This window comes from Notolepis coatsorum (assembly GCF_963971535.1).
Source record: "Notolepis coatsorum genome assembly, chromosome: 11".
NCBI lineage: Eukaryota > Metazoa > Chordata > Actinopteri > Aulopiformes > Paralepididae > Notolepis > Notolepis coatsorum.
This window is the reverse complement of record NC_140175.1, coordinates 69,623,514-69,646,124: the sequence shown is the minus strand read 5'-3', so window position 1 is coordinate 69,646,124 and position 22,611 is coordinate 69,623,514. Positions and strand designations below refer to the sequence as shown.

Here is a 22,611-nt window from a genome sequence, read left to right as displayed (position 1 = left end):
CGCCCCGACCGAACTGTAGGGGTCGCTGTCCACAACGCCCAGGACCCACCCTTCAGCTTTCCCACCCCCTGATACAGCCAATTGTATCAGTGTGAGAGGCCAGCCAAGCTGATAGCAACGCCGGGAGCTGGATTCGAACAGGCGAATCCTAGTGTCTCCCGGTGTTGGTGACGAACGTAATCTCCGTGCGCCACCTGCCCCCCCCCCCGGAATATGTGTTTTGACCACCCAGCGTTGGATCGATAAACGCAATCAATATTTAGAATGGCGATCAGGAATTGGAATAATCTTTTTGGAGAACATCTGATCTGAGGTAAAGAATCTATTTTACCAGTCTTGGTATAATCAGAGCTGTTTTCACCTATATATCAACGTGTCCCATATGTGTGTGTGTGGCTGTGAGTGTGTGTGTGCTGATCAGGAAATAAGATAATCGATTTTTCAGCGCGCTTCTATAGCGTGCATATGTACACATATACTATCGATAATCTAGCATTTATTTGAAAACGATTCATAAATAGGCTGTGTTTTGTGTATTACAGTAAAGCGCGATTCCTGCAGAATCTTTTTTTCCCCTGAAAGTAAAAAAAAACTAGCGTTTTTCAAAATGGGATAAAACGGAAATGAACCGATTAAAAAACAATCCGTTTCGACAACGTTGACCGCAAACAAGTCATTGATAAGCGACGGGCGTATTAGACACAGCCATAATTTAAGATATAGTTTATGCGTTCGCAAATATGATCGCCCTCCATTGACTACAGCGTTGGCACTCAAGCGCCTATTTCTGGCACCCCCTGCTGGCACGGAAAGTGTTAAAATGGCTCTGGGACGGCAGAGATTCAGCTCATATAGGAAACAGGCCATAAGCTCAAACACACAGAGAGCAGCTATGAGCTAATTGGTGAATTGGAGCTTTTAAGCTGCAGGGTTCAAACAGTGAACACCTCACCCTCCTCACCCTCTCTCTTAGAGTAGACCATGTAGCCACTGTATCCTTCTGACCACAACACAGGAATTAGAGATGGAATTGAAGTAACTCTAGGCTGAAACAGTTCCTGGACTAATACATGGTCCGTGTCGTTAACCACTAACGGAACGCACAGAACAGTGCGTTGTGTTGCGTTAATTACAGCTCAATGAAATTATGTGGATGAAAAAAATAGAGGTGAGGACAATAGGGATTGCTATTTCTTCCATCTACATCATTTCATTGAGCTGTAATTAACACAACACAAGGATCCAGTGTCCTCTGATGACATCACTGGTGGCCATATTCAAACTCATTAACTCCCAATTACTGTCAAACTAAATGAATGTGCGCAAAACAGTTTAGGGCCTTGGAGATATGTGTGAGATTATGTGCAAAATAAATCTCTGTGCTTTTGATGCCGAGGCACACTTGTACTATTAAAGCTCCAGATATTAAAGCATATATGAGCACTGTAAAAAGTACTATATGAATTGAATATATTATTATTATTATTATTATCATCTGTAGAAATCATTCAATCATTCACCTAGAAAACAGGATATCATCATGGGACCTTTCTTGGACGCATATTCATATTTCCAAAAGGCCTATTTAAGTTGTCCATCATTGTTATTAATGCCCTTCTGTATGGAGGGTTAATTTAGTATAATGAAGAAATGTTTAACTATATATATATATATAAGAATAATTATTCAAATGTAAGATGCAGTTATGGGTTGACATGGGCTTGGTAAAACTATATGTGTACTTATGCACGCTAGAGAAGCGATCTGAAAAATATATTCTCTCATTTCCTGATCAGCGAGCACACACTCACAGCCACACACACACATATGGCACACGTTGATATATAGGTGAAAACAGATCCGATTACCCTAAGACTGGTAAAATAAATTGCTTACCTCACATCACATGATACCCTAAGACTGGTAAAAATAAATTGCTTACCTCACATCACATGATTTCCCCAAGGGGATCAATAAAGGAATATCTTATCTTATCTTATCAGATGTTATCCAAAAAGATTATTCCAATTCCTGATCGCCATTCCAAATATCGATCGCGTTTATTGATTCAACGTTGGGTACTGTAAATATATATTCCACGCGTTTTCCGGGCCGGCGATCAACTTGGGTCTCTTCAGATGCCTCGTCGGAAAAGTAACATGAGGAGGCTGGAATCAGTCTAAACGAATGGGGTGCAGTTACACAGGGAGAGACGATAGGGGGCGGTATTTTCCCAATTGAGCTCAGAGAGAGTCTGCAACACTAGCGTGAAGCTCGATTGATGAAATATGAATTAAAATCGCTAATAAAAAAAAATGCGACAAACAAATGCTATATAGCGTTGGTGGTACTCAACTGGCGGCATGAACTAACGACAAAACGCGTCCCTGGCACTCAAAGTGTTAACACTTTCTTTGCCACGCGTATGTACATCCTTATACCATCCTCTGCCAGCTCTATTTGTCTATGGAGAAGTTCCCCTTCTTTGCAGGGCTATAACTTTTTAAATTGTATTGCTAAATTGACATTACTATGGCCCATTCAACGTCAATTATCTATCGTTCAGGATGTAGGAACGTTATACTTTTTCATTCACATATTCATACTAAAATACGGTCTAAAGTATAAATATGTTTTTATCATTTTCTGCAGCATTCTGCAGAACGTGATTTATAGCCCTAAATGCATTATATTGATGATCAAATACAGTTTGATAGCGATCGGCGCCAGACAAAAAATTTCAAATGGACGTGCTTCTAGAAGTTACTACTTATCATCTGATGTTGACTGGATGGGGGGGGGGGTCGTTTATAATTCCGTGGCCAACGTTAGATGATTCATGTAGTGTAGGTGATATGATCATTAGAGCAGTTTGTATCGAACACGGTAAAAATAAACGCTGAAACTTACCCCAGTCTCCTCGGGCCGTTGGGCGATGAGCGTGGAGCAAAAATATTCCTATTATGGGATGTTGAAATATGCGATCCATCTCCAGGTTGTATAATAGTATATACGTCCAAATCATGTTGTTTATCGAGTTATTGGTAACGGATCGCTATCCATTGTGTCAAGCTCGAGTCCCGGGACCTATAGCGAGTGATCGGACCGAATTTGGATGAGCACCAGTTTCCGTTTCCGGTTTGGGCGATTCGCCGATCGGCCACCAGATAGCGCTCTTGAATCGTTGGAGAGTTGAGAGGAAATCAACAGTAGATCTCAAGTCTCCGCGGAAGAAATATGATTGCGATCACAGATTTTTGAAATATTGATCTCAATGACGTGTTACGGCGTCATTGGCAGAATTAGCATGGCGGGGAATGACGAGTTAAGGCGTCATTGGCGATTAAAGTGTTAATAATCAAATTTTATTTTCATATTCGAATCCCATGCCCATCGAACGAAGCTTTGAAGTATTTAAGACAGCCCTACTAAACACGTTTCGCAATTATGCCACAATAATGTGGAACGCCCTACCCACAGCCGTAAAGGAATGTGAATCCCTACCCTCATTCAAAACCGCTCCAATAGAGCACCTACGTACGGGTGGCTGCAATTATATACTGGCCCCGGTAAATGTCAAAATCCCCCCCCCCACCCAACCCCCTCCAATGTACAGTTTCTTCCCCTTCGGATGTATATATTTTTTTATGATCTCTTTTTTTTTTGCCCTTTATATTTTAAAATATTTTTAATATGTGATGACGAGGAGGAATATGACTTTCTATATAAAGAAAAGTGGCAGCTGGATTCACGCTGCACTGCCAAGGTTTGTTATATAGACCTTTTCAAAAGTATTCTGTTGTTATTCCGTTGCCAGGGGAACAGCTTTGGCCCCTGTTTATTTCCTGTCAGCAACTGTATTAACAAACACTGCAGCAGGACATATAACAGGGCCTATTTAGAACATGTGTGTTGTCTCTGGCCTCAATCTGTCACTCACAAAGTGTTCATCTCACTGTAGTGGAGTCTTGACCAGACATCTCAGCCTCTTGCGTTCACATACTAGCCTCTGTAATGAGGCCTTCTTCCTCTCTGTAATGAGGCCTTCTTCCTCTCTGTAACCAGGCCTTCTTCCTCTCTGTAACCAGGCCTTCTTCCTCTCTGTACCAGGCCTTCTTCCTCTCTGTAATGAGGCCTTCTTCCTCTCTGTAACCAGGCCTTCTTCCTCTCTGTAATGAGGCCTTCTTCCTCTCTGTAACCAGGCCTTCTTCCTCTCTGTAACCAGGCCTTCTTCCTCTCTGTAATGAGGCCTTCTTCCTCTCTGTAACCAGGCCTTCTTCCTCTCTGTAACCAGGCCTTCTTCCTCTCTGTAACCAGGCCTTCTTCCTCTCTGTAACCAGGCCTTCTTCCTCTCTGTAATGAGGCCTTCTTCCTCTCTGTAACCAGGCCTTCTTCCTCTCTGTAATGAGGCCTTCTTCCTCTCTGTAACCAGGCCTTCTTCCTCTCTGTAACCAGGCCTGTGAAACTCATCAGGGGGGAACGTCAAGACCACACTACACGTGTCATGACGTGTTCACCATTAAGCTAAAAAAATATATATCTCAACATTCTTTTTAATAATAAAAAGAAAATCTATATATCTTTTTTATACACGCCTATAGTGAACATGAACTGTGTTTCCGAATTACTTGTTTACTACATTTTGTCCTTTAACATGCAGTTGGGGTGAGAGGTAAAATGCTGTTTTACAGAAGGAGTATACTGTATGTTTAGCTGACTAGCCTATTTTTAAGAGCCACTAAAGAGGTGGATGTTGCAATTCCATTACTCCCCAACTACGTGAAGGCATGGAAGCTACTCCCCAACTACGTGAAGGCATGGAAGCTGGTGACGTCGGGGGGAACCGGTGCAGGAATGCTAAGCTATTTTTGGCTAGCAATTTTTCATTCAATCCACAGCCTTATTAAATGATAGTAGAATACTTCGTCCAAGGCTGTTAGAGTTATTACTAGATCTATCTGTTATTATCAACAAATGTCTGAATACATTAAGTTTTGATAAACTTTGATAAGGTCTCTAAAAGTTAGAATGTGTGTCTCAATGTTGACAGACACACGCTTCTGCTTTCTTCCTCTGAGCTAAAGCAGGAAGTCCCACTGGACCTCTCTGTAAGGGGCCAGTTATGTAAACCAGTTCCTTAAACAAAAGCCGCTGTAATAGCACTTTCCACTGAATGTGAAGACATGTGTATATACTGAGAGGGTCAATGGGGGGCGCCATGTCCCAGATGATTAATTGTATGTTGCCTGATGAACACATGATGTCCTCTTTGTTCCCTGTCCTTTCGCGCTCAATAAAGCTGGTTGTGAAACGGGAAGTACCTCAGTGTGCTCTGACCAGAGACACACTCCTGTTCTGCAGACAGTATAAGCTGTTATTACATTGTGTCTTGTTGTTATTGGGTACTGGTACTGAAAGTGCAGTTAAAGGCACAGAGTGAGAAATCCTTAACAAAGGCCAAGAGCCTGTGAGCGTGAACCACAGACGAAGCTAGGGGGCAATCTTTTAATAACCCATTGATGTTCCCAGAGACCATGGGGAGACGGGTGGAGCTGGGAACTACGACATGTGTGAGAGGTCTACTACAAACACGCAGTTCAAGTTTCAACGTGGTTTTGGCGAGGGCCGCGGTCGAGTGTCAAGTTCATGCAATAAAGCCACTTTAGCTCCTCTCATTAAGCCGTAGAGTCGTCTTAATGAACACAACGTCAACAGAGAGGCTCTTAAAACCATGCGCCGCGGTCGCCGTCGTTACCTTGTCAAAGTAGATGCGTATGGAACCGACGTTAGTGGCCCCGACGGCGGTCAACGAGAAGAAGCCGTGAGTCCATTCTCCGCTCAGAACCACCCTCTCGTTGTGGCAGAACAGCTCCTTGATCCACCGGGCCACGCCTGGGTTCACCGACATCAGAGAGCCTGGAAGACAGATGAGGAGAGGGCAGAGAGGGGATGGGTATAAGGCTAGAGCCAAAGGCTAGAGTCACAACCACTGTGCTGTTAAGAGGCAAACACGGAAAACTTTTTTCTACCCAGAAAAACAACACTGCTTCTTCCTCAATGGCGGTTGGAAAACAGAATTGTATCCATTACCACTACTTAACGGAAAGAGTGGTGGGGTTCAGTAACCTCATTACAGAATAAATCAGAGCCTCTATGTGGCGGTAGACACGTGAGAACAGTCAATTTCCTGTACACACATGTTGCAAATGGTAAATGGACTGCATTTATACAGCGCTTTTCTCCAAAGTGCTTACAACTCATGCCGAACCGGGAACCTTCAGATTACCAGACGACACTGCATGTTGTAGAAGAATATGGTCTGACTCGAGGCGTACAGTGCAGTGAGGAACAGGACACGGCGTGCACACTCTATCTATCCATATCTACGGTCTAGATTACATGCAATCAATGAACGAACGTGCAACTGCATTTCCATAGTGCTTTTCTAGCACCGGGACACAAAGAGCGCTTTACAAGGAAATGACTCAGAGCGCCAAGCAATCTACCCACTGAGCTATGTGGGACAATCACAGTACAATGCCTACAGTACAATGTGGTCTAACGTTGCCCGTATCAAATAGATATGCACTCATGGCAGCTTCAGAATAGGCAGCAAAATAAATAATTGTAATCATGTAACTCAAAATGTGTTAAAAGATACATATTTCAATCCCGCGCGGTGGAGCCCTTCTGTGAGAATGTGATATGACTCCACCAGACTGACACGGGACGCACTCTTGATGTACGTTCTGTCCTAAAAATAGCTCAAAGCATGCATTATATGTTCTAAAAGTATATAATGTATGTACAGTCCTGCATATTACAGTGTTCCTCTCTTCATATTTTAGTAGGAGTCTCTTGAGGAGCTTCTGTCCTGCACTAAAATAATTTCAGTTGAAGGTTTTTGTGTCACATGATCTATATAGTAAATACGGTCTAATGCTCCCGTCACAACATAATAATGTAACTGTTACAAAGGGTCAGATTAAACCGAATATATATATTTATTGCTTGATATCCCTTGTATAATATTTGTATATCGTTTGATATCCCCTGTATATTATTTGTGTATATACACGGAATATCCCTTTACCTGCGTACAAACCAGAGTAATATGCGCTCTCCTATTGGACCCCCCCCCCAGGCTCCAGGCAGTCTCGTACTCAGACAGGTGCAGTGGGCGAGTTTGGGGCATGTTACAACATGCCTTTGGCAGTGTAGTGATTCAGAACCAAAGAGTGACCAGGTTGGCACTAGATTGTCACTTACGTATAAATACGGCGCAGGTGTAAACAGCAGCAATTCGTTCATTACTAGTAAAGCCTTCACCACGAGACAACGTGCAGTGAAGTGGGCAACTTTGCCTCTGAATAGAGCCTTGAGAACCGCGTGCGAATAGATTGCTAAAGTGTCAGAGTTTAACGCAGTAACGTTGAGTTCGACTTAATCTAATGTGAAGTAATAGTCTATCATTTATAGTGTATCGTGCGGCTACCGTTCTTCAGTGACCAGCATTACCACCGGTTCGTCGTGTATATAGCTAGTGCACTTATCCAGGCTGGGCGGCCTAAACTCGTGCCCCCACCCGAGGAGTCCTAGACGAGAACCGTTGGATATGTACACCAGAGAACCTACACCGGCGACTGCAGAACCTTTTCTGGTTGGATTATATTGCTTTGGTACCGTGACTGCTGGAGCAGAGAACCGTCTACCCCACTATCGTGTGGGATCTACCCCCCGTGAGGAGCATCACTCGAGCCCGCCTCTAGGAAGAGGCTGGCTAGCTTTCATCCATGCTGTCGAGCATACTGGATTATAGCTGTTGCTTTGTCTACCGATCAAGGGAGTACTGCACTGGCTCCTGTATCTGGAGCCTCGTTATTCCGCGTTGACCCAGACTTTGCACCCGAACATTCCTCTACCCTGCCGGCCTTACACCCGGAGGGAACCCCCCAGTGTCTCCAGCTGGTACTAGTGTGCCTTATGTAATTGCTATGCCACAGGTGGCGTCAGTTTAGACCCATCTTACTATTCTCATTGACTTACGCTCTTGACCTACTTTACGTGTGTTCTTCGCCTTACAAGCGCAAGTATAATTCTCAATCTGTAACCTAACGTTGCTTGCTCTGATAATAATAAATACCCTCCAAATAGAACTTTATGTGTCATTGCCGTATTCTTGTGTGGGTGTTCACCATATATATTCATGTACTGTATGGCCAGTAATTAAAGTACATAACTAAGTAGTGGTTTAATATACCATACTCTCAATACAGTCAGGGAATTGTACCCCTCAGTTACAGTAACTATAACTCTAATTAAAGGGGCACTTCACCAAAAAACAATGCCCGATTTATTTTTGCACATAATCTCACACACATCCAAAAGTTCTAAACAGGTTTACACTAGTGCTGTCAATCGATTAAAATATTAAATCTGATTAATCGCATGATTTTCCATAGTTAACTCGCAATTAATCGCAAATTAATCAAATTTTATTTAATTTTTTTTATCTACCTTAAATGGATCTTTTTCAAGTTCCAAGTTTTAATACTCTTATCAACATGAGTCAACAAATGCTTGCTTTATGCAGCCATTTAACACAAAAGGATGACCCTTGTGCATTGCAAATTTGCATCAAATTCAAAACAGAGTGATGCACAAAATAACTTGTACTCACTGAGTACTCACACCCCGCCCCCCCTCTTTCACACACTCTCCCAGCTCTCTTGCCCCTTCCTCGTCACTCACTCACTCGCGCACGCACACGCACACACACACTTTGAGTCAGAAACAAACATAGTATCAATGAGAGTATCAATAATACACCTGAGTGAAGTCTAGTAAAAAATTATAATAATAATAATAATAATAAAATACTTTTTTCTTTTTTTCTAAAAAGTTAATCATGAGTTAAAAAAAATACTGGCGTTAATAGAATTAATGCGTTAATACCGCGTTAACTTTGACAGCCTTAGTTTACACACATTGATTTAGTGTGACAGTTATTGAGAGTAAATGAGTTTGGATAAGGCCACCAGCGACGTCATCGGGGACTGTAATGAACTCAACACAAGGATATTCAAACTCTCATTTACTCTCAATAACTGTCAGACTAAATTAATATGAAAATGCAAAACTGTGAGATTATATGCAACATAAATCAGCCTTGTTTTCTCAAGTGCCCCTTTAACACATTGGGGACGAACAACGGATATCTCTGTGTTTCGATTCCACCCGTTGTAGACAGAAGCACGGATAAGTCCGTGGCAAGTTGTTATTGCTTTTATTCCATTTTAATAACCTATTCAAGGTCGCAGAGCGGCACTGCAGATTTACCCTACTCTTTGAATTCGAGAAGGTGCAATACCGGCCAGATCCTCTTAGGGGCGCTATCGCAATAATGCAGTGTGCACTGTGGCTGAAGGGAGCAATCTTTTTTTTAGAGTTTCCAGTAGCTGGATTCTATATGTGTAGCCTGTACCTTGGATTACGTTTTGCATCGCAGATTTCACCATGACCAATAAGGGGATTTATCATCAGCCAATGGACATATCGATCTACCAGATGCCGATCGATAATGGGGAAATGCTCGGGGGGATCCCACCGGACCACGGTAAGATCTTTTTCACGTAAAGTACAGCCCAATTGGGAATTGTTATCATACTCAACCAGGCGTTCGGCCTATGAGGCTAATGAGGTTAACGCGGTTATTGGTAATCAATAATCAGAAACGACGTCCCCCGCCCCCCCCTTTCATGCATACATGTGTGAGGATCGTGCCGATCATATGCAGTTTGAGTTTTAACTGGAGCGTATCTATAACCGAAATGCCATTGGATTTAACGTTATTAGCTATTAGCCCTTTAACTCGGCTTCCAGGAAATATACTAGACCAAATCCGGTATAACGCTTATATTCACAGCGCTATAAAATGAGAACGTATTGATGATTTTTTTTCTTCTTTAAGCCATTTTGAAGGGACGGTTTATGGGCTCAATTCACAATGAGAATGGACAGATAGCAATACTATAAAGTATAGATTTAGCTCTACAAACAGCCCCACGTCTGTTTACATTTCCTGGTCCTCTTGAGAATAATTAGACTCATCCCAGTGGCCGCGATTGTGTTAAGATGCACAGTATAATGTTTTGTCTGTATCTATATTGTAGTTATCACTGTGGTGACATGATAACACAGACAGCTCATCAACAAGGTCGAGGTACTTCCACCCTGCCGGGTAAAATATCAGGGGAAAACTGTGTTTATTCTAAAAATATAATATTATGTATAAAAAAACTACAAAAAAATACCTTAATGCAGCCAGAGTGCTGTCAGCATCAGTGACTAAAAAGCCTGTTTTGCTCTAAATGGCATACAGAATGAGACATTATGAACTCCAAGCAGACTTTAGGGAATACAAACGCATGTGCACGCACACACCCACACTGCGCATGCACACACAAACACAAGCATGCATGGCTGTACAAAACACTTCTTTTGTGAGAAGTGCACATCGCAAGTTAGAGAAACCAAGATTGCCAAGTACAGTAAAGGGATGTTATGAAACAGACCGGACAAATGTCGTGGTTATGAACATTAGGGCGAAGAGGGTATACATTATACAGTAAGAGTGGGTACACATTATATAGTAGAAATGGGCATACATTATACAGGACACATGCAGGATTAGCAAATATGCACTGAAATAAATTTGTCTCTGTTGCCAAACTGATCCTCAAGTCTTAATCTTTCGGTGTTGGCCGATAAGAGAATACCGACCCGCTCCATTCTTTTTACTGAACAGACCATGAGTTTGGAGCCATTTGGTAAAAATAAATTTAGATATAAAAAACACATTTTCTTCAAGAAATGCTGAAAAGAAATTAATTTCTGACATTGTTATACATGACTCATGGTATCAGATGTTAGTACTGGGGAAGTTCTCTTGATACCGATGTCCTGTTTCAGCCTGGTATCGGCCCCAGTATTATATCAAACAATATATCTACAATATATAATAGTGATCTAACCAGGGATATGTCTGCTATTTGGGATTTTAAATCATTCCCATCGCCATATTACACAGTATAATTTCTTCCACATATCCCGCTAGGAAACATGTTTCCCCTGTGGGCTTACTGTAGATTGAGAGTGTGCAGCAGCAGCCGTGCAGTAAGTAAGGATTCAATCTCTTGCTCAAGGACATGTTTGACAGGGATGGACATATTAGCTGTCACAGGGCATCAAACCTGTGACCTTGTCATTACCGGACAGCCTCTCTAACCTCCAGGCCTCCCTAGCAACGCTGTACCCTGCAGTCAGCTGGAGAGTGGAAACAGTGGTATTCCGTTGATAACAAGTAGACCAAGAGATGTGGATCTGTGTACCATATGCAGACCCTCATCTGCACCTTTTTATCTACTGTTTACTTCTATTTGTATTCATATAAAAAAAAATCATTACCTGTATATTTATTGTCTTTCTATTACCCTGCCCATACCTGTACCCGCCGCCCCTCCCCCTCCCCTGTGCTGCTATGATACCTGAATTTCCCCAAGGGGATCAATAAAGGAATATGTTATCTTAAACATGCTAACATCCCTACACTATTCACTGGACGCTGTTTACATGATCTTAGTGCTGCTCTACAGTATGTCAGTGCTACTAGAATTGTAGCTACTCTAGTCTACTATTGCACTTGTTGTAAGTCACTCTGGTCAAGAGCATCTGCTTAATGGCTAAAGTATATTTGTACATATACCAGGAATTTGTCCTTTGCATTTAACCCATCCTAGCTATTTAAAAGCAGTGGGCAGACACAGTCCGGTAGCCGGGAACCAACTCCAGCTCTAATAACCAAGTGCGTTGGTCGAGGCTAATGGCAGAATACTACTACTACTACTACTACTACTACTACTACTACTACTACTACAACTACACTAGTCTAGTAGTACAGTGTACTCACCAGGGAAGTGTCTTCTGTGAGCCACCCTCCAGTCTGTTGGGGAGTGGAAGCAGTGATAGTCTCCAGGCGCCAGGTAGACCACACAGTGGAACAACTCGTTTCCCTCCTTGGTTACCAACAAGTCCTGGAAGTTACTGGGGTCAGCCTCATCTGGGAGGGGGGGAGAGAGAGGGAGGGAGAAACAGACAACATGTGAGTAATGAGAGAGAGAGAGAAATAGAGAGAGACAGACAGCGAGAAAGGGAGGGAGAGAGAGGAAGAGAGACAGAGAGAAATGGAGGGAGAGAGGGAGGGAGAGAGGGAGGGAGAGAGAAAGGGAGAAAGACAGACAGAGAGAAAGAGAGAGAGAGAGAAGAGAGATGATATCAAAGAGGATACAATGTGTAATCCCTCTAAAAAGAAGACATATTGGCTTGACATCCACGTTGGAAATCTGCGGCAGAGGGGAGCAAATATAATATAAAAGTATTATAATATTTCAACCTTTATTTGCAGTTCTAAATGCTAATGAGGCCAATGTTGGGAGTAGACAGATTGCTTTTACCATCATCTCTCTTTGAAAACTTAAGAATCATATACAATAGTCAGGAGAAGCCTGTGAGTGACAGGAGAAGTGGAACGGGGCTTGACTCACCACTTCCTACTTTTAATCAAGGAAACGATAAAAGAAGGAAAGGTCATCATGTCACCGTGTAGCATGTGAAGGCACAGTTCGGCCGACATAGTGACATGAGTGGGATCAGCCATCTCCTCGTTTATGACCATTTAAACAGGTTATTACCTTGGATGTCAGAATCATCTGCAATTTGTTGCATTGTTAACTAGCTAACGTTTTACTATTCTGACGTGATGACCCTTCCTTCTCTTATGGTTTGTTTGCTCTTAATAATATCCAAGCTGACAATTTGGGAGAGGAAAGCGAGAGAAAGGAGAAAAGGAGGTGAAAGAAAAGTGTGTGTGGGGGGTACCATGACACTGTTTTCCAAAAACCATAATAGAGGCCTCTTCCAACATAGCTGCCTGTAATTAGGTAACCACTTTCAAAAGAAAATGCCTAATTTCAGAGCAGAGTAGGTAAAACACATGATATTACTGTTCCACTGTGACTCGTTTACAAGATCCAGTAATAAAGACACCAATTTACTACATTAGTGTTGATGTATTTACTACATTAGTGTTGATGTATTTACTACATTAGTGTTGATGTATTTACTACATTAGTGTTGATGTATTTACTACATTTGTGTTGATGTATTTACTACATTAGTGTTGATGTATTTACTACATTTGTGTTGATGTATTTACTACATTAGTGTTGATGTATTTCCATACCAACACACTCACAGCAACCACTGTTTTGCACATACGGTAACAACCATTGATTCTTACAACATGGAGGACAAATGGGCATTCTAAACATTCCGTGAGAGGCCTCTATTAGACTAAACCAAAATTATGAAGCGCTGCAAAAGAAAACTATTTGGAACATTGGAATGAAGAAACACAAAGCCAAAGTTGATTAGAGTGTGATCTGGCTCTAGAATTAAGTTATGAATTGGCGGATTATCTCTCCACTGTCAGATATGAAGCAGACGCTAATCTAGTACAGGCTCAGTGACCAACAATTGTAAATTTGAAGCTTTCATGCCAATAAAGCCTTTGAATGTAATTGATATGAGAAGAGGAGAGGAGAGGAGGAAATGAAGAATGCAGCACTCACTCCTGTTGATGTCGAGGCTGTCGGCCCAGGTGTGTGGACCCAGGAACGTCTCCAGGCTGTATGTGACTCCTTTCACCTGCTCTACTTCACAGTTCCTCACTTTGCCAAAGTGAAGGATCTTACCGTCTGCCGGACTTATCTGGAGAGAGAGACAGAGACAGAGAGAGAGAGAGAGAGAGAGCGAGAGAGAGAGAGAGAGAGAGAGAGAGAGAGAGAGAGAGAGAGAGACAGAACATTTTATTCATTCATCCTTTATTTACCCAGGGTAGATTATTTTTCCCAACAGCGCCTTGCTTCACACTCACCAGTTACACCCCCCCCCCCCCCCCCAACTGGATTTCGCCTTGCCGGGTCCAGGGATCGAACCGGTGATGGTCACTAGCAATCAGTTCCCCCCACATCACCACCATAACTATTCCACAATTAAACTTCCATCCCAGGATACAAGAGGTATTTGGACAGATTAGGATCATACTGAATGGAGTAATAGTTTCCCTCTCTCTCACCACACAATGTGAGTCGCAGACGGGTCTGGCCTGTGGTTTCAGTTTGCGTCTGAAGAACTCCCCCAGGTTTCTGTAGTGATGGAGGTCCTCCACCGCTGCCTCCTAGTGGGGGGAGGGATGAGGGAGGGAGGGAGGGATGGCGGGAGGGAGGGAGGGAGGCATGGAGGGATAGAGGTTTGGAGGAATGGAGGGTTGGAGGGATGGGGGAGGGAGGGATAGAGGCATGGAGGGATGGGGGAGGGAGGGATAGAGGAATGGAGGGATAGAGGTTTGGAGGGATGGGGGGAGGGAGGGATAGAGGAATGGAGGGATGGGGGGAGGGAGGGATAGAGGAATGGAGGGATAGAGTAATGAAGGGATGGGGGAGGGAGGGAACAGAGGTATGGAGGGAGGGAGGGAGGGATAGAGGAATGGAGGGATAGAGGGATGGGGGGAGGGAGGGATAGAGGAATGGGGGGAGGGAGGGATAGAGGAATGGAGGGATAGAGGTATGGAGGGATGGGGGGAGGGAGGGATAGAGGCATGGAGGGAGGGAGGGATAGAGGTATGGAGGGATGGCAAATAAACGGATGGGTGAACAAGTGAATAATTCAGTGATTTACATATGTTTTTTTTAAATACATTTTCTTTCCAATGAAGTGGAAAAAATCAGGGTCAACCAGATGTTACATACAATTACATATGTCAAGGACCACTTTGTAAATAATATAATCTGCAATGCATTCTTGATGTAAATGCATTTCATCAAGATTCCTAAATACAATAAAATAAACTAACCAACCAACCAATTGTTTAATCAATCATAAACAAACCAACCAACCAAAGGTGCTAATGTACCTGCATGTTAACACCAAATGTCCATATGTACAGACTGTAGACTGGTTTCCTCAGCCAGGTAGGCAGTTCTACCTGGTTCAACCTGCCCCATGCTCTGGACAACAACCTGGTGGGGATAGTCTTATATAAGGCCACCTAGAGAGAGAGATAGAGAGATAGAGAGAGAGAGAGAGAGAGAGAGAGAGAGAGAGAGAGAGAGAGAGAGAGAGAGAGAGAGAGAGAGAGCGAGAGAGAGCGAGAGAGAGCGAGAGCGAGAACAAAAGAGGATTCCAATAAGGCTAAAGTAGTCATTTAATGTAAAACCTGTCCAGGGAGCAGTGCTTGTCATTAAGTACAACAACAACAAAAACGTGTGATATGAGCATTACGATGCATCCTATCCTCCAAGTTACAGTAGTGTGGACACTATGAGCATGTGTGTGTGTGTGTGTGTGTGTGTGAGCATCAACTGAACGGTGACCTGCAGCCTCCCCCTGGCCCGAGCCCCAGATGGTGATCATTTGATTCACTGCTCAGGGCTGGCGGGTGGGAAGGAGCTGTAAGCTAAATGGATTAGTCAGCTATTATACCAGCTGACGGAGGCTCTACAACCCTGGCAACTTAAAGGATAGATTCAGTATTTTTCAACCCAGACCTTTTAAAGTGTTGTTTCTCATCATTTATAATCGTAGCAGTATTGAGAAACCTACACCTCTGCTGCAGCTTCTCAGTGGGCTTTAACACAGTCCGATGGGGCAGTCACTTACAGTAGGCCTTCTAAAGCCACGATGAATTTACTTTTTGAAAACGGGATTGCTGGCGTTAGCTGCAGTAGATTACATCCCGGAATAACAACTTATCTGGGAAGAAAATGTAAGAGCACAACTTCCTGCTTCCAGCATGGATGTATAGTTCAAGTTTCTTTATTAGTTGTCATACAGAAATACAGAGAGTGTGCTAGATAAAATAACAAGATAGTGTAAAATAGTATAATATAAGTATAAAATAGAAAGGTAAACAAGTGTAAACAAAACAAAAATGGTCAATATACATATATACAGTATATGTTAGGGCTGTCCCCGACTAAGGATTTGGATAGTCGACTATGATTGGCCGAAATTTGCCAATAGTTGACTATTAGTCGACTATAAAAAAAAAATATATATATATATAAGTATAATATTTTTTTTTCATTTGGGCTTAATGTCTGAAGGAGTCGACTGGAGGCTTCTTGTCCTCTGCAAAAGCATGCAATTGGTCCACTGATGGATACATCTTGATATTTGTCTAGTCTAGTGTGTTCATTAGATGGGTGAAATCCTCTTTCAGTGCCTCTGTGCCTGTTTTCTTAGACAGTTAGCCTCTGGTATGCGTGCCATTACGACAGTTAGCCTCTGGTATGCGTGCTATTAGCGTTAGCCACACTTCTAGGTCTCTTTTTTTTAGGAAAGAATGATAAAAAAAAATATTAATTATTTCTTATTATAATTTTTTTGTATTCGACTAAGAGGTTGACAGTCGACTACGGCTCCTTTCGACCGATTAGTCGACTATTCGACTAATAGGGGTCAGCCCTAGTATATGTACAGTCTATACTTCTGTACAGTCAGCTACTATACAGTACAGTGTAGAATGGTGAGGTATAGCTTAGCTTGTGGTGCCACCTTGTGGTGGTGAGGTGCAATGAGGTGCATGGGATTGATGCCAATAAATATAAAGTGTGTGTTAGTGTCTAAAGTGGGTAAAGTGGGTGCTACAGTGTGTTGTTTATTTAAAGTGGGTGTGTGCGTGTGGATGTGTGTGTTGTGGGTGTATTTGATGGTCTGTTATTGTTCATTGTTCATCGAGCATCCTGATGGGCTGGGGATAGAAGCTTCTTCTGAGTCTCTCTGTGCTTGCCATGAGACTCTGGTATCGCTTGCCTTACCGCAGCAGTTCAAAGAGGCAGTTGTTTGGGTGGCTGGGGTCTTTGATTATTCTCTTAGCCTTACTCATACAGCGCTTGTTGTAAATATCTTGGAGAGTGGGAAGCCCCCCTCCAATTGTGCATTCGGCTGAACGGGCCACTCTCTGTAGTCTGCTACGGCAGGGCTGTACAGTGCAACAAGGTTATCGCAAATTGCCCCTTAATTTGGCCCGTGCAAGTGGAAAATAATATTTGGGGGCAACCTTGCGAGTAGTGATTTCAACCCTTCATTCGCATTTCACTCCTAAATTAATCCATACAAATTGGATAAAAAAATAGTAAAACATTAGCCTACAACCAGGGCTGTACAGTGCGACATAATGTCGCGGTGCTATGAAAAAATGTGTCGGCAATGAATGAACTTACTGCGACAGCCTGTGTGAAAAAAATATTTGCGTGTGAAGTGAATCTGGGCCACGCAACTTGGTAGTTGTAGTCTATCGTGCTATTAAATACCATTTCCCCGTCTGCGTAGAGTCCATACATCCAACACCAAATCCCATAATTCCTAGCGAACAATCGAATCGAAACTGAATGTTGCATCGCCAAAGAAGAACTTCCTTTCAATAAGTTTAAGCCGCTAATTTTGCTCTGCAAGAAGAATGCAGCGGATATCAGTCCATCTTATGACAACCACGTCCAATGTGGAGAGATGATAAGAGACCATAGCCGATTAAATTAAGTCTGATCTGGCAGTGATGATTGACGGGGACACGGACACTTCTAACGTTCAGTTCAGCCATGCATTAGGTGAGTAGTAGGACGTTTTTCAATACTTAAATACTGTCTACTTAAATTTCCCTCCGGGGATCAATAAAGTATCAACCTATCTATCTAATAATGAGACAATATGCAAATAAGGTAATACTAATAATTGTCACGGTTCCCCGTATATGAAAGTGGCTTGCAACTTACTGCTGGTAAAATCACTGTTTATTTCTTGCTGCCCCCGATACTTCCTGTCTCTGCTGTACAAGCGTCACCCAACCGACCTGTAGGAGTCGCTGTCCACAACGTCCAATCCCCACCCATCGACTTTCCACCCGCTACCTCTGCCAATTGAGATAGTATGACGACTGGCCCAAGCCACAGGCAATGCTGACTCGGGGAGTCGAGACCGGAGTCTCTTGCATTGGTGACGTGGGGGGTGCTTAATGTCTGAAGGAATCGACTGAAAGCTTCTTGTCCTCTGCAAAAGCATGCAATTGGTTCACTGATGGATACATCTTGATATTTGTCTAGTATAGTGTGTTCATTAGATGGGTGAAATCCTCTTTCAGTGCCTCTGTGCCCGTTTTCTTAGGCAGTTAGCCTCTGATATGCGGGCCATTAGCGTTAGCCACGCTTCTAGGCCTCTTTTCTTCTGGAAAGAATGATAAAAAGATAAATATATATATATATATATATTATAAATCTTTTTTTTGTTTGTATTCGACTAAGAGGTTGGCAGTCGACTACGTCTCCTTTCGACCGATTAGTCGACTATTCGACTAATAGGGGTCAGCCCTAGTGTGGTCAAGTCCTCGCATATGTGGACTCCGAGGTACTTAAAACTGTTCACTCTCTCAACCGGTGCTCCGTCGATGCTGAGGGGGCTGTAGTCCCTGACCCCTGACCTCCTAAAGTCCACAATCCAAGAGAACACATTAAGCCAATAAAACCTGGTTCGCAAACAGCAGGACATATAAAAGACAGGGAATACTGTGAGTCTTCCGTTCCCCAAAAGTAGGTTTATCATGGTTTATGCAGCCTTAACGATTGCGCCAGTGTTTAAGCCTACTGAGAAACTGCAGCGGTGGGGTAAGTACTAAAGCTATCAGTGAGGTTGCACAATTATGCATAATGGGGAAATAACATTTTAATAAGGTCTGGGTTGAAAAATAGTGAACCTATCCTTTAACACATTGACTGCCAGACCCGAGATTTCTCGGGTTAACTCGCCATGCGCTGAGTGCCAGACCCGAGATTTCTCGGGTTTTGGTAGTTTTTTCTTTTATTGGATTTTTTTATTCATTATATCTTCACGGACCTCAGTGTTACCATAGGAAATCATTCTGAAATCCCAAAAGTGCAATACCGGCCGCATCCTACTAGGGGGGAGTATTGCCCACCCTTTGAAACCTTTTTTCACACTGGGTGTTACATCTAATTCCCTCCGGGCGCAGTATTTAGCTTCAGGCAAGTCTAGCGGTTCACCCGATCACATTGAAAAGCATCCAATGCCCCTCGATGCATGTGTTGTGCCGGATTATATCGGGGACCCAATGGACACCAATACTGGAAATTGCGATCAGACAATTGGAATATTCTTTTTGGGATACCTCCTAGTAAAGGTAACACTATATAACATCAATTCCACCTTGATCCTACAATGATTTCATATCGATCCGGCCGATCAACGTATGTAGTATTCAAAACGAATGCAGTTACTGGCGATCCAAGCATAAAAAAAACGACCGCCCCCCCCCTTCATGCATATATGATGAAACATAATAGCTATTATATACCTTTGAATTGGAAATAGTAGCGTGTACAGGCGAGCAACGCCAACGCTTTTAGCAAAATGCACATATTGCTCCATAGCGCAGTTTTTCAGGAATTAGCCAGGATCACTCTGAAACTATACAATATTCACCACGGTATAACACGCGAACGTATACATGACATTTATTTTTATTTTTCACATGTTGAATGATGGATTGTTAATGTCAAATGAGCCATAGTATTGTCTCCATAGCTATAATATAGAATATAGATATAGCCCTGCAAACACTGCAACGCACAGTGAAATTCCCTATACTTTACAGCGCTGGCACACTAAGTACAAAGATGGGAAAATAGCGTGGCACTCAAAGTGTTAAAGAGGAACACCACCCAAATTAAGAATTGCAATATGATATCTCCATGGCAGAGGAACGTTCAGTCATTATTTCTACCCATGCACTTCTCTCTCCCGCAGCCAGAAACCAGGTAAGACTCAAACTTCTTTTTCAAAGTTTGGAGCAGGTCTGTTGACGATGAAAGGAAGATTGATTGGGCGGATCCACAGAATGTTTGAGTTTTTTATACCCGAATGAGCTTTGTTGGAGCGGTGTTCTCCGCTCTGAGTCAGAGAACGTACCCATGCACTCAGAACATTCCCCTGGGTCTCATGGTTACCATCTACCATCACGATATAGAATATCAGGTATGAGTTTTTGGGTGGCGTTCCCCTTTAAAAGGGTCAGTGACATTTACATTCTTATCCAATGGCAGCAATTACCAGGATAAAGCTTGATTAACTAAAGTGTCAATATAGCAGCTTTTCTTTATGTGACTAGTGCTAAAAACCCCAAATCCAATTTTTCACCAAACTAGCCCTCAGGTGGTTAGGGGAAAATCTGATTACGATCCCTCTTTGGATCTGCTGGTAAATGTGACTTTTGGGGCACAGAGAGACACAGTCCAGCCACAAGCTATACGCCTTTTCTACCTGCGGTGAGACATAATGCCAGATGGACACACTAGCACATAAGGGATCTAGAGATGGAGCTCCTTAACCCTTTCACTACCACACTACCAAAGGGTTAACCCTTTCACTGCGACAATACAGACGGTTAACACTTTCACTGCCACACGACAAAGGGTCAACCCTTTCACAACCACACTACAGAAGGTTAACCCTTTCACTACCACACTACAGACAGTTAACCGTCTGTAGTGTGGTAGTGAAAGGTTAACCGTCTGTAGTGTGGTAGTGAAAGGTTAACCGTCTGTATTGTGGTAGTGAAAGGTTAACCTTCTGTAGTGTGTTAGTGAAAGGTTAACCTTCTGTAGTGTGTTAGTGAAAGGTTAACCATCTGTAGTGTGGTAGTGAAAGGTTAACCGTCTGTAGTGTCAGGTAGTGAAAGGTTAACAGTCTGTAGTGTGGTAGTGAAAAGTTAACCTTCTGTAGTGTGTTAGTGAAAGGTTAACCGTCTGTAGTGTGGTAGGGAAAGGTTAACCGTCTGTAGTGTGGTAGGGAAAGGTTAACCTTCTGTAGTGTGGTAGTGAAAGGTTAACCTTCTGTAGTGTGGTAGTGAAAGGGTTAAGGCAGAGGTTATTTCTGACATGGCCTCAGATACACACTGAATAACATCACAGCTGTGTAAAAGAAACACTGCAATGATAAAAGATATACAATAGAGGCCTCACAGGGAATGTTTAGGACGCCCATTTGTCCTACATGTTGGAAGAAACAACGGGAGCAATGTGCAAAACAACGGTTGCTATGTGGTTGCGTCTGCTTCATAGACCCTTTCAGAAGTATTCTGTTGCTAGGGAAACAGCTTTGGCCTGTTTATTTCCCTGACAGCAACTGTATTAACAAACATTGCAATAGGAAATACAAAGGGGCCTACATTTAGAATGTGTATGTTATCAAGTTAGAAAAAGTCTATTTCTGACGGTAGAGAGATAATCTGCTAGATAACACTCTAATCTACTTTCTTCATTGCAATGTTCCTAGAAGGAATGCCCCTTTGTCCTATGTGCAAAACAACAATTGCTATGTGTTGGTACATGTGAAATATATAAAAAAGATTTAAAGTAGCACACCAACATTTTGGGAAATTAGCTTACCGTCTTCTCCAGAGAGAGACAAGAAGATAGATACCAGTTTCCTCTCTGTGCATTCAGTAGAAAACTATCTGGCTGCGTGTTAGCCTAGCTTAGCACAATGAATGGAAGCGGACATGTACGGGTAGCCTTCGGGAGAGGTTAGTTGGACAATGCGTAGGCTACCCGTACATGTCCGCTTCCATTAATGGAAGCTAAAGACAGTAAGCTAATTTCCCAAAATGTTGGCGTGTTCTTTTAAATAAAGGAGTTGGTTTAGTGTGTAGGTCTGGGCAATATGTTGATATTAATTATTTATTCATCTCTGTTATCTTATCATGGATTTTTTTAATATTGCAAATTTCAATACAAAATGATATTGTCAAAATGAATGATGGAAAGCGAATGTCCGGTCAGATTACTCATAAAAAGATTGCAGTTTCAGTTTGATAGTGTATCACACAGCCCAACATGAACAACAATTGGATTTTAATTTTTTTTTATTATCTTTTTCCCCCCTCCTTTTCCCGATTTTTCTCCCATCCCACTGTTAGTCGTTATGCCAATTCCCAACCCCCTTCCTGGTTGTTGCGCACTTTCCCCTACTGTTGGTCTGAGAGGCCGGAGACTGTCACATGCTTTCCTCCGACGCATGTGCAGCCAGCCGGCAGCCAGCCCGGCCGGGCAGATTCTCACTGGGAGAGTGTAACGTGTGGGAGGCCGCACTACCTCTCTCCAGATCCTACCCTCGCTGAGCAGGCGCCCCGACCGAACTGTAGGGGTCGCTGTCCACAATGCCCAGGACCCACCCGCCAGCTTTCCCCACCCCCTAATACTGCCAATTGTATTAGTGTGAACGGCCAGCCAAGCTGGTGACAACGCCGGGAGCTGGATTCGAACATGCGAACCCAGCGTTGGTGACGAACGCAATCTCCGCTACGCCACCTGACCGCCCTAACAATTGGATTTTTAACAGGCCATGATATATATTGATATCATTCCCTCTGAATATCTTGAGGTTTCTTTACTTCCCCCTGGATCTCCCAGTGCAAGGCTATAC

At 42.9% G+C, this 22,611-nt stretch overlaps 1 protein-coding gene across 2 annotated transcripts in view; it reads right to left on the bottom strand.

The window, feature by feature from the left end:
• The window catches only part of pisd (phosphatidylserine decarboxylase), a gene marked incomplete at its 5' end in the record, with an annotated part of 79,734 nt that overhangs the window by 18,806 nt on the left and 38,317 nt on the right, over positions 1 to 22,611 (bottom strand). For both annotated transcript variants that reach the window (XM_084325321.1, XM_084325320.1), the window contains 5 exons: positions 5,756 to 5,916; positions 11,969 to 12,118; positions 13,689 to 13,827; positions 14,195 to 14,296; positions 15,032 to 15,166. In XM_084325321.1, coding sequence (XP_084181447.1) covers positions 5,756 to 5,916; positions 11,969 to 12,118; positions 13,689 to 13,827; positions 14,195 to 14,296; positions 15,032 to 15,166 — 687 coding nt within the window. The remainder of the gene's footprint in view (positions 1 to 5,755; positions 5,917 to 11,968; positions 12,119 to 13,688; positions 13,828 to 14,194; positions 14,297 to 15,031; positions 15,167 to 22,611) is intronic.